General features: G+C 28.2%; 4 protein-coding genes across 4 annotated transcripts; 2 read left to right on the forward strand and 2 right to left on the reverse strand.

Moving 5' to 3' along the window:
• Positions 1 to 1,816: 1,816 nt before the first annotated feature.
• Positions 1,817 to 10,263, forward strand: MKS88_005861 (uncharacterized protein; the record flags this gene model as incomplete). Its single annotated transcript, XM_067219159.1, has 3 exons — positions 1,817 to 9,739; positions 9,964 to 10,003; positions 10,106 to 10,263. The coding sequence occupies 3 exons, from the start codon at positions 1,817 to 1,819 to the stop codon at positions 10,261 to 10,263; spliced, it is 8,121 nt and encodes a 2,706-aa protein (XP_067071063.1).
• Positions 10,264 to 13,616: 3,353 nt separating this feature from the next.
• On the forward strand, positions 13,617 to 14,167 carry MKS88_005862 (uncharacterized protein; the record flags this gene model as incomplete). Its single annotated transcript, XM_067219160.1, has 2 exons — positions 13,617 to 13,867; positions 14,101 to 14,167. The coding sequence occupies 2 exons, from the start codon at positions 13,617 to 13,619 to the stop codon at positions 14,165 to 14,167; spliced, it is 318 nt and encodes a 105-aa protein (XP_067071064.1).
• Positions 14,168 to 14,763: 596 nt separating this feature from the next.
• MKS88_005863 (26S protease regulatory subunit 8) lies at positions 14,764 to 16,032 on the reverse strand (the record flags this gene model as incomplete). Its single annotated transcript, XM_067219161.1, has 1 exon — positions 14,764 to 16,032. One exon carries the CDS (start codon positions 16,030 to 16,032, stop codon positions 14,764 to 14,766), a length of 1,269 nt encoding a protein of 422 aa, XP_067071065.1.
• A 1,983-nt stretch (positions 16,033 to 18,015) lies between these two features.
• MKS88_005864 (uncharacterized protein) lies at positions 18,016 to 19,902 on the reverse strand (the record flags this gene model as incomplete). The annotated part of the gene is made up of 1 exon (XM_067219162.1): positions 18,016 to 19,902. The coding sequence occupies one exon, from the start codon at positions 19,900 to 19,902 to the stop codon at positions 18,016 to 18,018; it is 1,887 nt and encodes a 628-aa protein (XP_067071066.1).
• Between the last annotated feature and the right edge of the window lie 765 nt (positions 19,903 to 20,667).

Consider the following 20,667-nt stretch of genomic DNA (forward strand, 5'->3'; position numbering starts at 1 on the left):
TTTCACCTAACTTGTTAATAATTTTTTTTTTTTTTTTTATAATTTCCATTTTCCCCATCTTGTTAAATTTATAATATGTTCATATTTTTTCCATTTTTTCCCTAACTTGTTAATAATTTTATTTTATTTTTTAAAATGGAAAGAAATAAAAATTATATTTCTTTATATAAACAAATTTGCACATACATACAAATATAATATACATACATATAAATATACGTATGTATATATGTATATCCATATATATTATATACGTATATTTTTTTATGTATATGTAAAAGTATGTGTTACGTGTTATACGTTAAATATATATATATATATAGTATATATGTAAATGAATATATATATTAAAAAATACATGTATATATTTATATATACATATATATATGTTGCTGTATATCTAATTATAGCAAAATTAATAACTTTTGTTTAAATGTTACTAAATAGTATATTTTTTTTTTAAAACAAAATTGTTAATAATTATTTGTATATTATGCTAAATGATTTAACAATGAAAAAGTCGACTTTGCATATTTTTTTTTTTTTTTTTTTTCCTATTTTTACCTCTGATTTGTTACATGTGAATTACATATGCTATTGAATTATATATACATACGTAATTATGCGTACAAATATACATAGTAGTATGTACATACATAATATGTACATATATATATATATATGTAAGTACATATATTACATACATATATATATATATAAATTAGTATGTATGTAATATTATACATTATGCAACTTATTTCATTTTTAAGTTTAATTTTACAATTTACTTTTTCGAAATAAAATACGTATTATGTAAATAATTATATATATATATATAATATATATATATATATATATATATATGTACACTGCATAATTGTAAAAATTATATGTATTTGTTAAATCAGTTATGGAAAAGCAATAACCAAAAAAAAAAAAAAAGAAAAAACCGATAAAAATAATTCAAAAAACGGTACAAACAGTGATGGAAAAAAATATATGTATGCAATGTATTTATGTATATATAAATATGTACATATGCATATATTTATGTATGTACATGTACTTATATATATACATATATACATATATATATATATAAATATATTTATATATCTTTTACATGTGATGTATAGAGTAAAAAAATTAAAATAGTAAAAATACAAATGGAAGGAAAATGTTGAAATGCATATTATAAATATATATCATACATAGATATAAATATGTACATATAAATGTATGTATGCATATTTATTTATGTATATATATTTTACCCTAATATACTACGTACATGTGAACAAGAACAGTATATTTTAAATATTTGCTACACGTACATTGAATAGTACTTACAGCATATATGCAACAAGTGACAAAAAAAAATATATAGAAAGGTTTCATACATGTGCTTTACATAATATTAAGGGGAAAAAAAATATATATTTATATATGTATATGTAAATATGTTTATGTATACATCTATATTTTTATAGATATGTTTATATATGTATATATTTATATATGTATGCATTTATTTATATATATAATTTGTATATGTATATATTTATATATGTATGCATTTATTTATATATATAATTTGTATATGTATATATTTATATATGTATGCATTTATTTATATATATAATTTGTATATGTATATATTTATATATGTATGCATTTATATATATATATATATATATATATTTATACATATTTGTTCATATATGTATATGTAAAAAAAATTTACGAAAACGCGTATACAATATAAGTTAAAAAAAAAAATAAGAATAATAATGTTTGTAGTAGTAATATAAGCAAAATGAAGGATCAACAAAGAAGGAACGCAAAAGATTCAAGTGGTAAGAGTAAAAATAGTAGTAGCACATTAAATACGGAAAAAAAAAAAAATGCTAATAATGATGATAAGGATAAAAATACGCATGGTAATTTATCAGGAAAGTCGGGAGGAAGTTCTGAGGGGTTGAGTAAGAAAAGAAATGAAAAAGTGAGTGATAAATTAGAAAACAGTAATGATAATGGTAATAATAATCGTAATAAAAGCGGAAATAATTGTGTCAGTAATAACTTCAATAATAACGTCAATAATAGGGGCAATAATGGTGGAAATAATAGTGGCAATGATAGCGGTAATATTAATGGTAATATTGCTGGTAATAATAATTATAATGTTAGTAATAATAACAACAATAACAGTAACAATAATAGTACCAATAATACCAATAATAATAACAGTGATAAGCGCAAGAGTTCGAGCTGCTCCAATAGTAGTAGTAAAATTGCGAAAAATGATAATTCCAAAGTGGGAGAAAAAAAGGAAGGCATTGGCAGAAATAGCAACGAATCCATCACTTTAAAAAATGTAAACAGTTCATGTGATAGTTTAAAGTTAAGTAAAAACAAAAATGAAAAAGGAGAGGGAGAAGATAAAAAGGACAAATCTCATTCAGTTGATGATAAAACAAAAAAAGATCAGACAAATGATAGTAACAAATATGATCATAATAAGACGGCAAATAAATTAATTTCAAAAAATAATAAATTGAAAAATAATAGTAACCACAGAGTTAGTAGTAGTCGTAGTTATAGTAACAGTAACAGTAACAGTAACACTAACATTAACAGTAATAGTAATAGTAATAATAATAATAATGCAAAAAATAATGATGAAAAGAAAAAAAAAAATCTAATAACAGCATCTTCGTCGAAAGGGATCTTCAAAGAACAATCATCATCAGTATCTCCCAGCAGCAAAAAAAAAAGTGCTTCATCATCCAAAAATATTCGAAAAATTGTGAGTGATGAAACTATTAACAATGATAATATTTTCAAGAAAGAAAAGCGAAAGAGCAGCTTTTCGTCGAGTAATATGGATGTGAAGAGTAGGAGTGAGAGTGCTAAAAGGGCTAGTGACGTTGTAAGAAGGGTAAGTAATGAGAGTACAAAAAGGAGTAGTGATGTGAAAAGGGGTAGTGCTAGCGGAATTGGTACTGGTACAGGCGAGTGTGCTAAAAAAAATTTTGATATGAAAAAGAGTACTGGTAATGGTAACGGCAATGGAAGTGTCAGTGGCTTAGGCATTGGAGAGGGTGGGAACAAATTATTGAATAGTAATAATGGTTCCATCCCAAAAGAAGAAAATTCAAATGTAAGTAATCGAGGCAGTGTCGACTTGAAGAAAAATAGTAAATCTGAGAATTCTAGAAGATTGAAAAATGTGAATGAAAGTGATGACGATAGTGGAAATAGAAGTCGAAATGGAAGTGGTAATAATGAAAATAAGAATGCACAGGAGCAAAGCTCCAAAAAGAAGAAAAACAGTTTAAATAGTAGAGATAGTGAAAGTATGAAAAATCAGTTTAAAAGAAGTAAACAGACTTCTAATTCGTTTGGTAAAAAGGAAAATTCCAGGAGAGGTTCATTAGATTATAAGAAAAGTAAGGAAGGCAAAGACAGTAAGGAAGGAAGAGAAAGTAAGGAAGGTAAAGATAGTAAGGAAGGCAAAGATAGCAAAGAAGGCAAAGACAGCAAAGAAGGCAAAGACAGCAAAGAAGGCAAAGACAGCAAAGAAGGAAGAGAAAGTAAGGAAGGTAATACAAATAAAAACAAAAGTAAGAGTAATAAAGTGAAGAGTAGGAAAGATAAAAATAAAGGGAAAATATATAAAGAAGAGGATGATGATGATACAGAGGAGGGAGATAGCGAAATGGGTGATGAGGAGGGGGAGGAGGAAGGAGAAGATGGTAATAATGGTAATAATGATAATAATGAAGGAACGGTAAGTGGAGCGAAAGAAGGAAAAGAACGGTCAGAACGAAAGAAAGAAAAGGTTAATCAAGAAGAGGAAGGTGCAGTAATTGGGGAAGTGGAAGCAGTAGGGGAAGAAGTAGAAGAAGGGGAAGAAGATGATGTTGAGGAGGATGGTGAAGATGAAGAAGATGATGAAGACGAAGAAGATGATGAAGACGAAGAAGATGATGAGGATGATGAAGACGAAGCAGTCGAAGAGGAGGATGAAGAGGACGACGAAGAGGATGATGGGTCTAGTGATTTATACAAACGAAAGGATTCAAAAAAAAAATCGACATACAAAAAGAAAAAGAGTACGAGTAGTGCTAAAAGGAAAAGGAGTTCCAAATTGAGCCTTAGAAGAAAAAAGAGATATGTAAAATTGAGTAAAGAAAAAGGAAAGGTAAACAAGATAATTTTAAAAAATGAAAAGAAAAATATAAAGGGCGAGCAGTTGAAAGGTGATAAGTTTAAAGGTGAAAAGGGAAAGGGCGAAAAAGTGAAAACTGAAAAGGCAAAAGATAGTAATATTAATGGCAGTGGAAATAACTATGTGGAGGAAGAGAGTTCTTATTTCGATGATAGCATGTATTCTGCTGAAGCGAGGAGGAACATTTTGGAGGAAAGAGAAAGAAAGAGACAGCAAAAAGAAAACTTTATAAAGCAGATGAAGCTACCGAAATATGCAGATGATGAATCTATATTATTTATTAACAACCCAAATTATGTAATGGTATTATTATTTCTAACTGTGTATAAAGATGTGTTAAAAATGACGTGGAATTTTAAAGATATTGATGATATGTTTCAAAATAAAGAAACTACAGAATTTGGAAGGAATTTTATATTAAAATTATTTTTTTTTCTTGGTCGTTATTTTAATTCAAAATCTATATTTATGTACAAGTATATATCTCGAATTTTTGAAGATAAAGAAGCATCATTAGTTCGAGTTGTTAATTTTAATGAACTATTTCCTGCTGTAGAATCAAGGAAGGAGTTGAAAAATAGTGGAGTAGTAGGTAGTGGTTCTAAGAAGAAAAAAGAAAAGAGAGGGAAAAAATTAAAGAATGAATTAAAAGCGGATGAGTTACTGTATGATGAGGAAATGATAGAGAATGAGGATTTGAACGAATACGAAGATGAGAATGAGGAGGGTGATGATGAGAATGAAGAGGGTGAAGATGAGATTGAAGAAGAGGAAGAAGAAGAGGTCGAAGAAGAAGTCGAAGAAGAGGTCGAAGAAGAGGTCGAGGAAGAGGTCGAGGAAGAGGACGACGAAGAAGAGTTAGAAGACTATAATGATGACGAAAGACACATATCCATTGACAAAACAATTGACAAAACAACTGACAAAACAATTGACAAAACAATTGACAAAACAATTGACAAAACAGTTGACAAAACAATTGACAAAACAATTGACAAAAGTGGAAAGAAATCTTTTCGTTCAAATACATCAGACGAATGTGCCAAACTTGCAAAGGTGGACAGTGTTGACAATACGAAGTCCAAAGGTATTGCAGGTAATCAAAGAGTAGAAGATCAAGAGAAAAAGGGTGTTATAAATAAAGACACAATAATCAATAAAGTTGTTAAAAGAGAACAACAGCTAAGTGGAGGAAGTTTGAGGGGTTCGAGTGGGGTAGGAAAGGATGCAGTGGCGGGGGGGGGGACTTTGGATCAAAAGGAAAATGTAAAAGGTAGAGGAGCAGCAGCTCATAAAATGGGTTGGGAAGTAGGACAGGAAGTAGGACGTGAAGTGGTAAGTGAAGAAGTGGGAGAGGAAATGGACGAAGAAGTAGGTAATGTAGCAGTAGGTGCGGTAGGCGGTGGAGTAAGCGTTGGTATAACCGGTGGTGCAGCCGATGAAAAGCAGGAGGAAGATCAGGTAAAGAATGAAGAAATGCAGAATGACGAGAAGGGGCTGACTAAGAAACTTTTTTTAGAATGGGATGATCTATCAGTAACATCCAAGTTACGAATTATAAGGATGTTATTAAATTTGGTTTTATGCGAGAGTAATAATTTGAAGAAAATGTTGATGAATGAAAAAATAGATTATAACAATGGATATTTGGGTAAAATAAATAATGATAAATATTGGTTTATTCTAAATGATACGGTTAATATTGAGTTTAAGTTATATATAGAAAAAGAGGAGAAAGGAATTTTCGAGTTCCTATGTGATGATGATGATGTGTTATATAGTATTGGATATAACTTTTTAAAAGACATAAATACTAAGGTAATGGGTGAGATAATAATAGAAAGATATAATAAAATTTGTAGAGAAAAAAGGAATAGGAGTAGAATTTTAAAGCAACAGAAGAAGCTTTGTGCTGATTTTAATATGACTACAGATCAGTTGATTACATCTAAGAAAAGGCAGCATAAGCAAGTGGACTACTTTAATTTTGATAGTGAAACAGTTCGTATGAGGAAGAATGAAACAAGTACAGGAATGAATGGTTACAATTATGGTAGCAGCAATAATTACAATAACAATAGTACAAACCACAATGGTAGTTATAACAACAACCATAGTACTTGCAATTATAATAACAATCATAATACTGGCAGTGGTAATCATAACAGTACTAGTGGTAATTATAATAGTAATTATAATAATCCATATTCTCTTCAGAAGAATAATTACCAGAAGAATGATAGATCTTTTAGGTTAGCCGCTAGAAATGCACAAAAAGGAAACGTAGACGAGTTAGAAATATGGAAATTCAATAATAAAGATATTGTGGGGGTAGGGGAAAATAAAGTATATTTACATAATGGAAATAATTTATCTAATGGTGTGATGGTTAACGGGGTTGATAGCCTTAACAGGAATGTGAATGGATTGATTAACTCAGTTGGGGGTGGAAATATTATGCATAATGCAAGTAGTGCACTAGTGGGAGGTAGCAATATGGAGGGTGGTGGTACCGGTGGTGCCTGTGCCTCCGCTTCTGCTGCTACGGCTACTGGTTCAGGTTCTGGTATTGTTGTTAAAGTACCCCTGAAAAGGGGTAGGAAGAAAAAATCAGAAAAAAAGAAAAGAGGAAGAAAAAAAAAAATACTTACGGAAGGATTTATTGGTGTTCCAAATATTCCCATATCAGTAGAAACAAAAAATGAAACAAAAAAAAATGTAACAAGGGTTAGGAAAAGTCCATACACAAAAAGAAATGTAAAACCAGCTGTTTCTATTAAATATGGAACTAGAAGTCATTCTATTAATAAATATGAAAAGGAACAGATGCATTTTAATGAGTTTGCATTAAATCATGGTTGTTTACATAATGAGGATTTTTATAAAAATGGAAATATTATGGACCCAAAATTTTTTAATCCTACTTTGCATGTTAATAATTTTATGAACCATAATATGAATAACACCAGTGCATATAATATACAAAATAATAATATACTGAATATTAGAAATAATAATAATAACAATGGCAATAGCAATACCAATAGTAATAATAATGCTAATACTAATAGCAGTAGTACTAATAATAATAAGCTCAACAGTGCAGGTAATTACAATTTCCCATTTATGTACAACCCGCAGTTGTACAATCAGTATTATATGTACAATGGGAATATGTACATGCTGAACAATGCAGGAAATAATATGTTTAGTCAGAATAATACAAATGGTACAGGTGCTGTTGGTATTGGAGTCGGTGTTGGTGTTGGCGTTGGTGCAAAGGAGATAAATGCGGAGGGGTTGTTTATATCTCAGAATATGGCAAAGGGAAATTTGAGGGGTTCTTCCCTCCCCGGGGTGATTAACAATATGAATAATTTGAGCATCAGTATGGTAAAGAACAATGGTGGAGGGGGTAACAGTGGTATTAGTAGCATTAATGGAATTGGCGGTATTGGAGGTATTGGGGGTATTGGTGGTATCAATGGAATGAGTAGTAGCCATAACAACAGTAATAATAATAAGGGAGGACTAAGTGGTCATGATAACGAAAGCACAATGCATAATAACGACCTGAACTGTGTAAGTGGTGCTCTGGGGAGTGGAGGGATTCATTTGAATGATGTAATGAATACAGGTATACCTAGTGGAATGAATATGATGAACAGTAGTATAAATGGCATTGAAGGAAATATAAATAGTAATATAAATTATATGGACTCTTTAGGAAATAATAATTCTATAAATAAATATAATGCATATATGGTAAATAATAGAAATTCTATAAACAATATGCCGAACACCTTATATAACAATAATATGTACAGTTTGAAGTTTCCATTTATGAATAATGACATGATGAATTATAATTACAATTTAAATAATTTTCAAAATATGAATTACGATAAGATAAACAAAAATCTGTTTAAAAGATATCCAAATTTCATTGGAGCAGCAGGATCTGCTGCAGGTGCCACAGTGAGTGCAAGTGGGTTTCCTCCATATAACAATATAAATCCTTATGTGAACTTTAACTCATATAATTTAAATTATCAAAGAAGTGAGCACTTTAACCATATTCCTAACACTACAGGGTCTTTTAAAAACAAATTAATGAACGACAATATTGCGGGTTATCACATGTACCACAATAGCAGTGGTGGTAATGGAGCTGGAAGTGGCAGTGGTAGTAGTGGTAACAACAGCAGTAATAGCAATAACAATAGCAATAACAATAGCAATAACAATAGCAGTAACAATAGCAGCAACCAGAGTAGCAACCAGAGTAGCAGCACGATGGGAAATAGTGCCATAGGTAGTAGTACTATGGGTAGTAGTACTATGGGCAGTAGTACTATGGGCAGTAGTACTATGGGCAGTAGTACTATGGGCAGTAGTACTATGGGCAGTAGTACTATAGGTAGTAGTACTATGGGTAGTAGTACAGTAGGTAATGGTAATAATGGCTGCAGTAATATTGGAAAGAGTAAGGCTGTAGTTAATAACAACCATGCCAACATGACAAGCAGTGATAGTAATAACCCAGCACCTATGAGTATGTTACCTCCAAGTGATATAAACAAAGGTGGTGGTAATGAAGGTAGTGTCCAAAGAATTAATAACATGAGTAGAGGAAACAATACCCATGAAACGGCATCGAATTTGAATCATTTAAACAAAATGAACAGTATTAGCGGAGTTAATAATGTCAGCAGTAGCAGTAACAGCGGGACTAACGTGAATAGCGGGAATGCACTGAGTAATATGAACAGTCAGGCGAATATTTCAAATATGACGAATATGACAAGTATAGATAGCAATAGTAATAGTAATTCTAATAATAATTGTAATAATAATTGTAATAATAATATGAATAATAATATGAATAATAATATGAATAATAGTATGAATAATAGTATGAATAATAATATGAATAATAATATGAATAATAGTATGAATAATAGTATGAATAATAATGGTGTAATGGTTGGAAGTATGCATAACGTAGTTAACTCGTCCTCCAATCGAATGAATGTTAGTGGTATTTCCAATGATAAGGAAATTGGTCGAAGTAATTTTATATCAAGTGCATTAAACAACATGAATGATATAAATAACAGCCTTATGGGAAATATGGAATCGGGAAAAGGAAATACAAAGTTGAATGAAAATCATACCAGCAGTAATAATAATAATAATTTTAACAATAATAATAATAATAATAGTAATAGTAATAGTAATTATTACAATAATAATAATTATTATTATAATAATAATCATGGTACTAATCATGGTACTAATGGTAATAATAATAATGTGAACCCCCCCCACTCATCCTATGAAGGTAATAATAGTAGTAATCATTATGCTACGTATAGCGGTGGTCCTAATATAACGACATCCGAGTTAATTATAAATAAAACTAATATGAATATTATTGTCAAAGAAGATCAAAAGGGAAATAATATGATTGTAGAAAACACATGTAGTGGAAACATAGCTAATGTAAAACATGTATAATAAAATAAAAAGATTGTATTGTTATCCATGAAGAAGAGCTATTATATATTTTCGAAAACGTGAAAGCGAATTTATGGGGAAAAAAAAAAAAAAAATAAATAAATATATAAAATATAATAAAATAAAATATAATAAAATAAAATATAATAAAATAAAATATAATAAAATAAAATATAATATAATAAAATAAAATAAAATTCTCTGTGTAGTTACTCTGTTCAGTAATATCAAGCACGGCGATTACACGGGGTGAATATATAAGGGAGAGGACAGTGTAATACAGTATGTCTAAAAAGAAAAATGAACCTATTGATAACTTTTATACTTTTGTATTTAACTTTTTTGCAAAAGTAGAAATAAAAAGTGAGATAATAGAGGTAAAGAGAAAGAACTATACAAATGAAACAAAGATGAACGAAAAAAATACAAGCAAAATAAAATATAAAACAAACATAAAGTCGAATAATCGTGCAGAGGCCAAAGTAGAACAAAGTGATATAACGGAATAAAGCTGACCATGTTAATGAAAAAATCAAAATTTAAAAACACAACTTCGAAAAATTTCATCAGAACTTATTGGTCGAGTTAGTACAAAAATGATATAACAAATGTGTCATTTTTTTTTCCTTTTTTTTTTTTTTTTTTTTTTTTTTTTTATATATATATATAAAAGTATACTTGGAAATTACAAAATGGAACAGAGAAAAAGAGAATATATTTTTTTTTATTTTTGTCGATTCGTGCAGGTTATATGTACGTACATATGCCCATATTTGTATATATATATATATATAAATATATATACACGCACAAGCATGCGAACACAAGCATGTAAATAGAAGCGTACAAATACACAAATACAAAAACATATATAGACATATATAAACATATATAGACATATGTAAACATATATAGACATATATAAACATATATAGACATATGTAAACATATATAAACATATATAAACATATATAAACATATATAGACATATGTAAACATATATAAACATATATAAACATATATAAACATATATAAACATATATTGTGTATACATATGTCGTTTGCGTGGCACACGTGTATTTGTTAGCAACAGAGATTCGTTCTTATGCCTTTAACACATACAAAGCAATTTGCAAATTTGATAAGCCCCAGTATTTGATATAAATTTATATGCTAAATAGGTTTATGCATTTTTATATTTTTTAATAAAATAAAATGGAGTTATAATTATATATATATATATATATATTTTATTATTATTTTTTTTTTCTTTCCTTTTTTATGTTTTCAACACAATAGGATTATTGTGTTATGTTATGTTAGAATAGTAAAAGCGATGTATTTTTTATATTTTCATTTTTTCATTTTTTCATTATTTCACTTTTACATTATTTCACTTTTACATTATTTCACTTTTACATTATTTCACTTTTACATTATTTCACTTTTACGTTATTTCACTTTTACATTATTTCACTTTTACATTATTTCATTTTTTCATCTCCTTTTTGTTTCATTTTCCCTCTTTTTTCTTAGTTTATTTTTTCAAAACTCTTGCCCTTTTTTCAAAATTTTATTATTAAGATGTGAATAATAAAATGTAAATGTTTTTTTTGAAAATAATGCAGTTCATATTGTTCGAATGTGTGTATATACATACGTACAAGCAATACGTATAAGAATACACGCATAGTATATACCTCACATAAGTGAATACATACATATACACTTACAAAATCATACTATCACAAACTCACCCGATTACACCATTACACCATTATACCATTGCATCCTATTTACTTTATGTTTATATTGTATGTACTTGCAATATATGTACATACAAATGTGTAAACATTTTAATTTAAATAATGAACGTTGGATTTATTTTAATTTTTTTCATTTCTGTGTTTACTTATTTTATTTTTTTTTTTTTTTACCTTTCTATATTTTTACACCTTAGAAAAAAATTATAACTTAAAATTATAAATAAGAAGAAATTTGCAATATGTATTAATTTTTTTTCTTTTTTTTAACTAGATTTAATTTTTTTTTTTTTTTCTGTTTTTTTAATAAATGAATAAATGATTTTACAAATAAATGTCAGGTAAATTTTTTGTTGATCCTTATGTGTTGAAATAATAAACTTTGTTATTTAATCGTTTTTTAAATTTGTTCACATAAGAAAAAAAAAAAAAAAAGAGTGCAGAAAAAGCATTTTGTAGACTCTTTGGGGAAAGGTGTGGTAAGTTGTTACGTGCACAAATATGTTTGCAGTAGATATAAATATTGATATTGATAACCTGTTAATACTTATATAAATGTTTGGGTTACATATGTGTAGTGATGAATATGTATATGTAAGCATACTCATATAATAAGCACTCACTTAAGCGATTTATCCTTTTTTTTTGTTTTTATGTGATGTTAACATTTTTCATTAATACGTATATTTTGGACTGATGGTACAAAGGACACGAAATAATTTTACAATTTAAATTGTTTCAAAAGGTAATAAATATAAATATATATGTGTACAAATTTTATTACTTTTTGTATTCTTTGTGGAAAAATAATATAAACAATATATTTTTTTTTTTTTTTTTTTTTTTGCAAAATTGCATATACATAATAAAATAAATTAAATATTCAATACAAGCATATTTCACGAATTGTATTGGTAGTTTCCCGTGCTTTACCTTCATAACGTGTAATATAAAAGATCAGCTTTGTATTTTTGGGCGTATAATAATAAAAGGGAATCATCACATTCATTAAGCTGAGAATTTTATACAAAGGAAATGTATGTGGGTCAGGTTCTGTAGACTCGCATTAAGAAATAACAAAAAAAAAGTGACAGCAGTCATTAGCGGTATGAACAGGTAAATAATTTCTTTTCTGTTATTTTGTTTTTCCCCTATTTTGCCTTCCTTTCCCTTATTTTGCCTTCCTTTCCCTTATTTTGCCTTCCTTTCCCCTATTTTGCCTTCCTTTCCCCTATTTTGCCTTCCTTTCCCCTATTTTGCCTTCCTTTCCCCTATTTTGCCTTCCTTTCCCCTATTTTGCCTTCCTTTCCCTTATTTTGCCCTCCTTTCCCCTATTTTGCCTTCCTTTCCCCTATTTTGCCTTCCTTTCCCTTATTTTGCCTTCCTTTCCCCTATTTTGCCTTCCTTTCCCTTATTTTGCCTTCCTTTCCCTTATTTTGCCTTCCTTTCCCCTATTTTTTTTTTTTTTTTTTATTTCCATTTTTAGTGCAAGGTAAAATCGATAAGCACGTGGTCAAATATATAAGGTGCCTTTATTTTTATTTTATGAAGAATCAAATTTTTAAACAGTTCTGTGGAGTTGTACAAGAATTTTTATTACAGAGGATTGGCTGAAATGTAATGAGCAAATTACGTTTTTTATTTTGACATGAATTTTACAAAAGAGTAGTAAATTATAGTGGTATTTTACTATCCCGCGAAGGATATATTAAATAAAATAAAAGGAAAACAAAAAGGAAAAGGAAAAGGAAAAGAAAAGAAATAACTCAACAGATACAAATACATAAATATTTTCTTCTATGATAGCAAAATTTATTCATTTATTATAGCTGTAGATAATAATCTATGCTGAGTTAACATGTTCAAGAGTGCCATTTTTAACTCCTTTCATTGGGTCAAGCTTATTTTTTTTATGTAAGATTTCAAATTTAATGACTAGTCGAACAAAAGCAGAGAGAGGAGGTAGTGCTACATTCGTACATATATATACACATGCATATATGCATATGCACATATTTCTGTGTAAGGCCCTTATGTGCATAAATATATAATCCCATTTTGAGAAAAAAAAGAAAAAACTGCCTTTAACTGCTTTTAATATGAACAAAACGTTCAGGAATTTTTTACGAATTCTGAACGTTCAGGAAAAAACTACGTTGGACAGAAATGTTTTGAACGAACTGAAAAATTGGGGAAAGGGGAAAACTTTAAAAAATGATGAAATACTAAATGAGTATGTAACTTACAGGCATGTGTTAAATGACTACACGAATATTTTACACGAGTGTAAAGCACAACAGAGGGATGAAAAGAAGGAAAAAAAAATTGAAGACGTTGCAAACTACGTTGGGTTAACCACAAATTATTCGGGAAAATAAAATGCCACAGGGATATGCTCCATTGTTGTGCATTTGTATGTATACTTGTATGTATATGTATTCGTGTGAAAACATATACGTCAATACTTACCAGTAAGAGGTCTCTTTCCCCCACTTAAACTATTCTAAGAAGCATAATTTTGTTTTTTGTTTTTTGTTTTTTGTTTTTTCTTTTTTTTTATATAACTTTTTCCGCTTTCAGCAGAGCTTTTAAAAATTACAAAATACGAAATATGAAATATTTTAATTTGCTTGTGGATTTGTCCATTTGAAATAACTTTGTTAAACTTTGATTTTTTTGAAAATAGGATTTCTAACTAAACAAATTTTATTTTACTTTTAAGAAAAATATGATAAAAATAAAATAAAATTAAAATGTAAATGCTACAAAAAAGGGATAGAAAAGTAAATTTTTTAACAAGTAGCCTTGGGGTCCATATATGGAGGTGCTTCGTGCATTTGCACACTTTTATATATATAGGAATACATAGGTATACGTGGTGCTAATTAAGCGCCTAATGAGGAGCTTTTTCCATTTCATTTATTTATTTGTTTATCTATCCATCTATCTATTTTATTCATTTTTTTTTTTTTTTTTTTATTAAAAAGAACGTTAAGCCACTTTCATATTTCCCAGCTCATGCGTTTGAGCGTAAACACGGCCCATTTAAAATTTGAATTGGTACTAAAAATTGGATTATTATCATTTTTTTTTATAATTATAGCTACAGATACGACTACAATTATATTTACAGCTACAGCTATAGTGACGGTTATGCTTCTATTACGTAGTGCGCTACGGAATTCGCCGTGGTGTGCATCAGTGAATAGCTTACCAGTAATTCCAATATTTTTATTTTTATTTTTTTTATTTCCATAATTTCCTTAAGGTGAAATTTTTTTCTGCGTCCTGCTTCATAACCTTCGCTACAGCCATTTCAAAATCCTCCTGCGTTACATGGACTCTTCTCTCTCTTAAGGCAAACATCCCAGCTTCTGTACATACTGCTTTTACTTCTGCTCCTGAGCAATTATTCATATCTGTAGCAATTTTTACCATATCAATTCCTCTCATTAGGTTCATTTTTCTACTATGAATTTTTAGAATTTCTATACGTGCCTCAACATTAGGATTTGGAAATTCAATTTTTCTGTCAATTCGTCCAGGTCTTAATAAAGCTTCATCAAGGATATCAATTCGATTTGTGCACATAATAACTTTAATATTTTGAGTTGATTCAAAACCATCTAACTGATTTAATAACTCCATCATTGTTCTTTGTACTTCTGAATCACCATGCTCTCCTTCAATCCTCTGACTACCAATGGAATCTATTTCATCCATAAAAATTATGGATGGTGCATGTTCCCTTGCCATTACAAATAATTCCCTTACCATACGTGAACCCTCTCCAATATATTTCTGAACAAGTTCAGAACCCGATACTCTAATAAATGTACAATCTGTATGATGAGCAACAGCTCTAGCTAGTAATGTCTTTCCAGTACCTGGAGGACCATATAATAAAACACCTTTGGGTTGAGATATACCTAAAGATTCAAATATTTCTGGATGTTTAACAGGTAATTCAATCACTTCTTTTACTTCTTTTACTTGTTGATCTAAACCACCTACCATTTCATATGTCGAGTCAGGTACTTTTTCAACTTTCATTAAAGAGACTAGTGGATCTACCTTACTTGGTAATATTTTATGTAATTTATAAGAGTCATTATATAATGCTACTCTAGTATTTGGTGTGCACTGAGAAATGTTAATATGATGAGCAATATCAACAACATATTTACCCTCAGGATTAATTTTTACAAGTACTTTATTTTTTCCCATCGGTTTTACTATCTCACCTACATATGATGCAGCTTCTAGTAAATATTGAATTTCATCACACAGTTCTCGAACTCTTGTATTTAACTCATTTCTTTGTGCTTCTAATCTTTTTTTATTTTGTAATTTTTTATTTATTATAGATTCATATTCTTCTATTTTCATTTCGTAGTACGTTTTAATGCCCGACTGAACTTCCTCCTCGTTTTTGTTCCCATTATTTTTATTGTTCTCTTTTTTCGTTCCTTCTGATAACTCACCTGATCTTATTTGCATATCAACTGCTGCCATAGTGGGGGCCTTTCGTGTGCATACGGAGGAAGGGCCTGGGTGTCCGGCGGAGGCAACTGTACCAACAGTAAAGCAGTGAAGATCGGAAGCAGTAATTACAAGAAGCAGAAGCAAAAGCAGCGATAATGAGAAGCTGTCAGCCTATGTATCGTGCAGTCTGTATTAGTATTGCGTATATGTATATAAGTACTAAGCATATGTAATAGGTATATACATCAAAATATGTACGAAACTTTAAAGGCATTTAAGTTTTGCATACAGGTATAAACACATGTACATATATGTATACATGTATACATACATATGTATATGGTAAAAATAAAATAATGTATTAATAGGGGGGGGGGGGGAAAAAATTTTTAAGGAGAACAAAAGTTAAAGAAATAAAAATATATATAGCATATATATCGTATAATGTTTACAGTCAGAATTTTTATATTTTATTTTTTATTTTATTTTTTTTTGATAATTCGTAAAATTCCCCTTTTTTTTTTTTTTTTTTTTTTTTTTTCTTACTTTTTTTGCACTATATTTCTTTCTATTTCAATTTTTCATTTATTTGCACCATTTTATTATTACCTTTCTGTTTATCTAATTTATTTTTCTTATGATTATAGTGTTTTACATGTTTTCATCAAGTATTAAGTATTACAGTATAACTGTAAATATGCATTAATTACACATATATGCATTCCATTTTGCTAATTATTAATCCAACTCCTTGTTACTCGAATCGACAAAACGTTATCGTACGTTACTCTTGAGTCTACTCATTTTTACGTATACATGTATATATGTGTATATGGATATATGAATATATGTACATAATCAAGTATATATATATTTTTTTTTTTATATAGGCATGTAGCAAACGCATGCTTATAATATTTTCAAAACATGTGTACCCTACTTTCTTTTCCACTAAAAGTTGTACAAGTTGAAATTATTATTATGAACTGTTTAGAATAATATTAGTTTTAATTTTTTAAAATTTTGCATTTCGTAACTTCAGGCCTTTATTTTTGTTCATTTTGTGTATCCTTTTTCTTCACGAGTTACTATAATTTTTTATTCTTTTTCTCCTCCATTTTTTTTTTTTTAATTTTTATATTATGCAAGCAGCATTACACAAATGAGAGTTACAGAGAATTTTTAGACTTGGCAAGTTTAAATGCGCAAATGTGTATTTGCATGTATGTGTATTTCTTCGTATGTGTATGTTTGTATATTGCGAACAGCTCTTTGTGTATATGAAATTTAAAAAAAAAAAAAAAAAAGTAAAAGGCAGAATAACTTAACTGTTAATAAAAATGTGGGCTCTTTTTAAATAAGTAAAATGTGCAACTTAAAAAAAAAAAAAAAAAAAAAAAAAAACTAAAGGAACAACTAAAGGAACAACTAAAGAAACAACTGAAGAAACAACTAAAGGAACAACTAAAGGAACAACTAAAGAAACAACTTAAGGAACAACTAAAGAAACAACTTAAGGAACAACTAACGAGGTTAATTATATTATTAAACACCTTGCACACTAAACAAATCGTTGATACATGTTGAAGAGATAAACCACAGTATATGATTAATTCTGAAACAAGTAAAACAAATGCTACAATAAAGGGCAGAAAATACATTGCATATAAATGTGTGTATATATGTGAGTATATTTTTGTAAGTATATTTTTGTGTAAGCATGTATGGGTACCTTTATATTTGAACATACTATTGCCGGATTGAGAAGAAGGCCCTTTTTAGAAAAGCAATTTTAAATGCACAAATGTGGTATTAATGTGGACTTGTATGAAAATATAATTTGGTGAGTAAAAATATTTGAAGAGGAAAAAAACAAAAAAGACATTTTACTAAAAAACTGGTGTAAAGCAATTCAAGTATGTTTAAATATAAATTTTTTCCTCTTTTTTTTTTTTTTGCACAAAATGGCTTTTTCTTTGTCCCCTTTTTTTTTTTTTTTTCTTCATGTTCATTTTACCTGCACAGGACAGAAATTGTGTATGGGCCTATAATTTGTCTATTAAAATAAATTGAGGTATTATGGGAATACGTGTTCGAATTGTTAATTATGTTTTGTATATCCTCGTAGATGAGACTAACATATTTACTGTTTCCTTCTAACGATTCTTTCATTATTGTATTTAAATCAACATTCTCCAAAATGGTTAATAGAAAAAATATTTTTTTAATATATTTTAATTTAACAAAATAAAATGAATCGTTCAGGATGTTCCCATTTTTGTTGTTTTCTTTTGCATGAACAGTTAAGATATCACTGAACTTTCTTCTTATAGCATTATTTAAATATAAATAAGAATATAAATCTAAAATAAAATTTAAATAGGTATACAAAAAAATTAAAAGCTGAGATTTGTGTAGAGGGATAATAAATTTTTCATCTTTTGTAATTGTCAATCTGTTATGATAAAAGAGATTAAAAAAATAAAGTAATTGATATATATTATTTAAGGTCAAAAAAAAATGACGAACAAATAGTATGTTGTGTTCCTTTTTATAAGGTAAAGTTAAAATATTGTAGAAATAACCGATAAATGAATAAATTAAATTTGAAATAGTCCGATTGATGTTGCTTAAGGTATATGAAAAATTGGGTTGGTCGTCTGTATCGTATTTATAGAGTTTTCCTTGCCTATGATGATAATTTTTAAAAAAACAATTTTTTTTTAAAAAGAGTATATGCTTATTTAAAAATAAAAATTGTAACATAAGAAATTTACTAAAACTGAAATAATATGGGAATACGGCATGTACTTTTTTGACATATGCTAAAAAAAACATAGGTAATATTTCAATTAAAGATTTTTTATTTTTTGTATATAATATATATTTCTCATCCAAGTTATATAATAAATATAAGTTTAGATACTTTTTCACTTTTTTCATAAAAAGAACAGCAAAAAGTTCATTTTTAATATCACCATCATTCCAAAATTTTGATAAATTATAAAAAATAATGGATAACTGCAATAAATCAAATGCTGTTATTCTTTTCAAAATTTCTTCTTCAATATATTTCAATAAATTTTTATTTGTAAATTGAAATGTATAAAAAGCATCCACAATTAAACACAAATCAATGTTATTAAATGACGGTAGCATCTGTTTCGTTTTTTGATAAAAAAATGTATTTAAAAAAAAATCATTGTTACACTGAATTTTCACTTTTGCCAATGTATTAAATAATATGCCGAATGACCTAGGAGATAGTAATTCGAAAGTTTTATAATCTATATCATTATCTGGTAAGGTGAGTACGCGCCTGTTATGGTAGCATTTATTATAATCACAAAATGAACAATCCATGGAAATGTTTCTTCTCCTGTTCTCTGCTATTATATTATTTATATTTCCCTCTTCATATTTGACCTCATTTTTGATAAAAAAATATTTCAATAAAGGAACAAAATTTATATTTTTTTTCTTTGAAGATAATACTTGTAAAATGCTAACCCAATTATTTAAGTCATCTTGCACATGCAATTTTCTTTTTCGTAAATTATCAACAATGTAATTATTTATTTCTTTTAAAATGTAATTACATTTGTCATTTTTTTTATATGTATGAATAATGTTCGGTAAAAGTGGTAGATCTAATTTCCTTTGTTTTAGCAGAGGTCCTATAACATATTTGTACAAGTAGTCCAGATGAAAATATTTCAGATGAACAATTTTTGTGTACAGAATAATATTTTTCAATAACTCATTTTTACTTACAATTTTTGAGTACAAGCTAAAATTTAGTATAACCTTTTCCAAATTGTTTTTAATTATGTATTTGTTCATGTTTTTTTTTTCTGCCAATTTGCCATTAATAATTAGGCTAATTATCTGTTTATTCATTGTACAACTTAATTCGTATGTATATACATATTATGAGGTAGGGTTGGGGGCACACGAATGCGTGTAGGCGTATGTATTTTTACACATAATAGTATACACCTCGGAGCATATACATGGATGTATGTGGGTGTATTTATATATGGATAACTTCACATGCATTTATTGTTCTCTTCCATTACGATTAGTGTCTAGTCCTTACGCAGAATAGAATATGCTACACAAAGTTTTTCCTTAAAATGACTATTATAATTTATGTGAACTTTCATTTTTTATTTTTTATTTTTTTTTCCTATTCCTCTCTCCTTTTCGCGTATCTCCGTTTTTTGCCCAGTTGCTTTATTTTCAATTCTTTTATTTGTTTGTTTTTTGCTCGTTCGTTGTTACTCGTTTGTTTACTCGTTTGTTTAATCGTTTGTTTAACCGTTTGTTTACTCGTTTGTTTACTCGTTTGTTTACTCGTTTGTTTAACCGTTTGTTTACTCGTTTGTTTACTCGTTTGTTTACTCGTTTGTTTACTCGTTTGTTTACTCGTTTGTTTACTCGTTTGTTTACTCGTTTGTTTACTCGTTTGTTTACTCGTTTGTTTAATCGTTCGCTGTTTACTCGTTCGTTGTTTACACATTTATTATTTATTTGTTTATTTTTCGACGACGTATGTTTTTATGTTAAAGGGGTAACCATAATTAAGCAAACCGGATAAAAATGAACGCATGAAAAAGTCCGCACATCATTTACTTATTTTCTTATGTTTTAATTCTATTCATA

Source organism: Plasmodium brasilianum, chromosome 14 (genome assembly GCF_023973825.1).
Source record: "Plasmodium brasilianum strain Bolivian I chromosome 14, whole genome shotgun sequence".
Classification (NCBI taxonomy): Eukaryota; Apicomplexa; class Aconoidasida; order Haemosporida; family Plasmodiidae; genus Plasmodium; species Plasmodium brasilianum.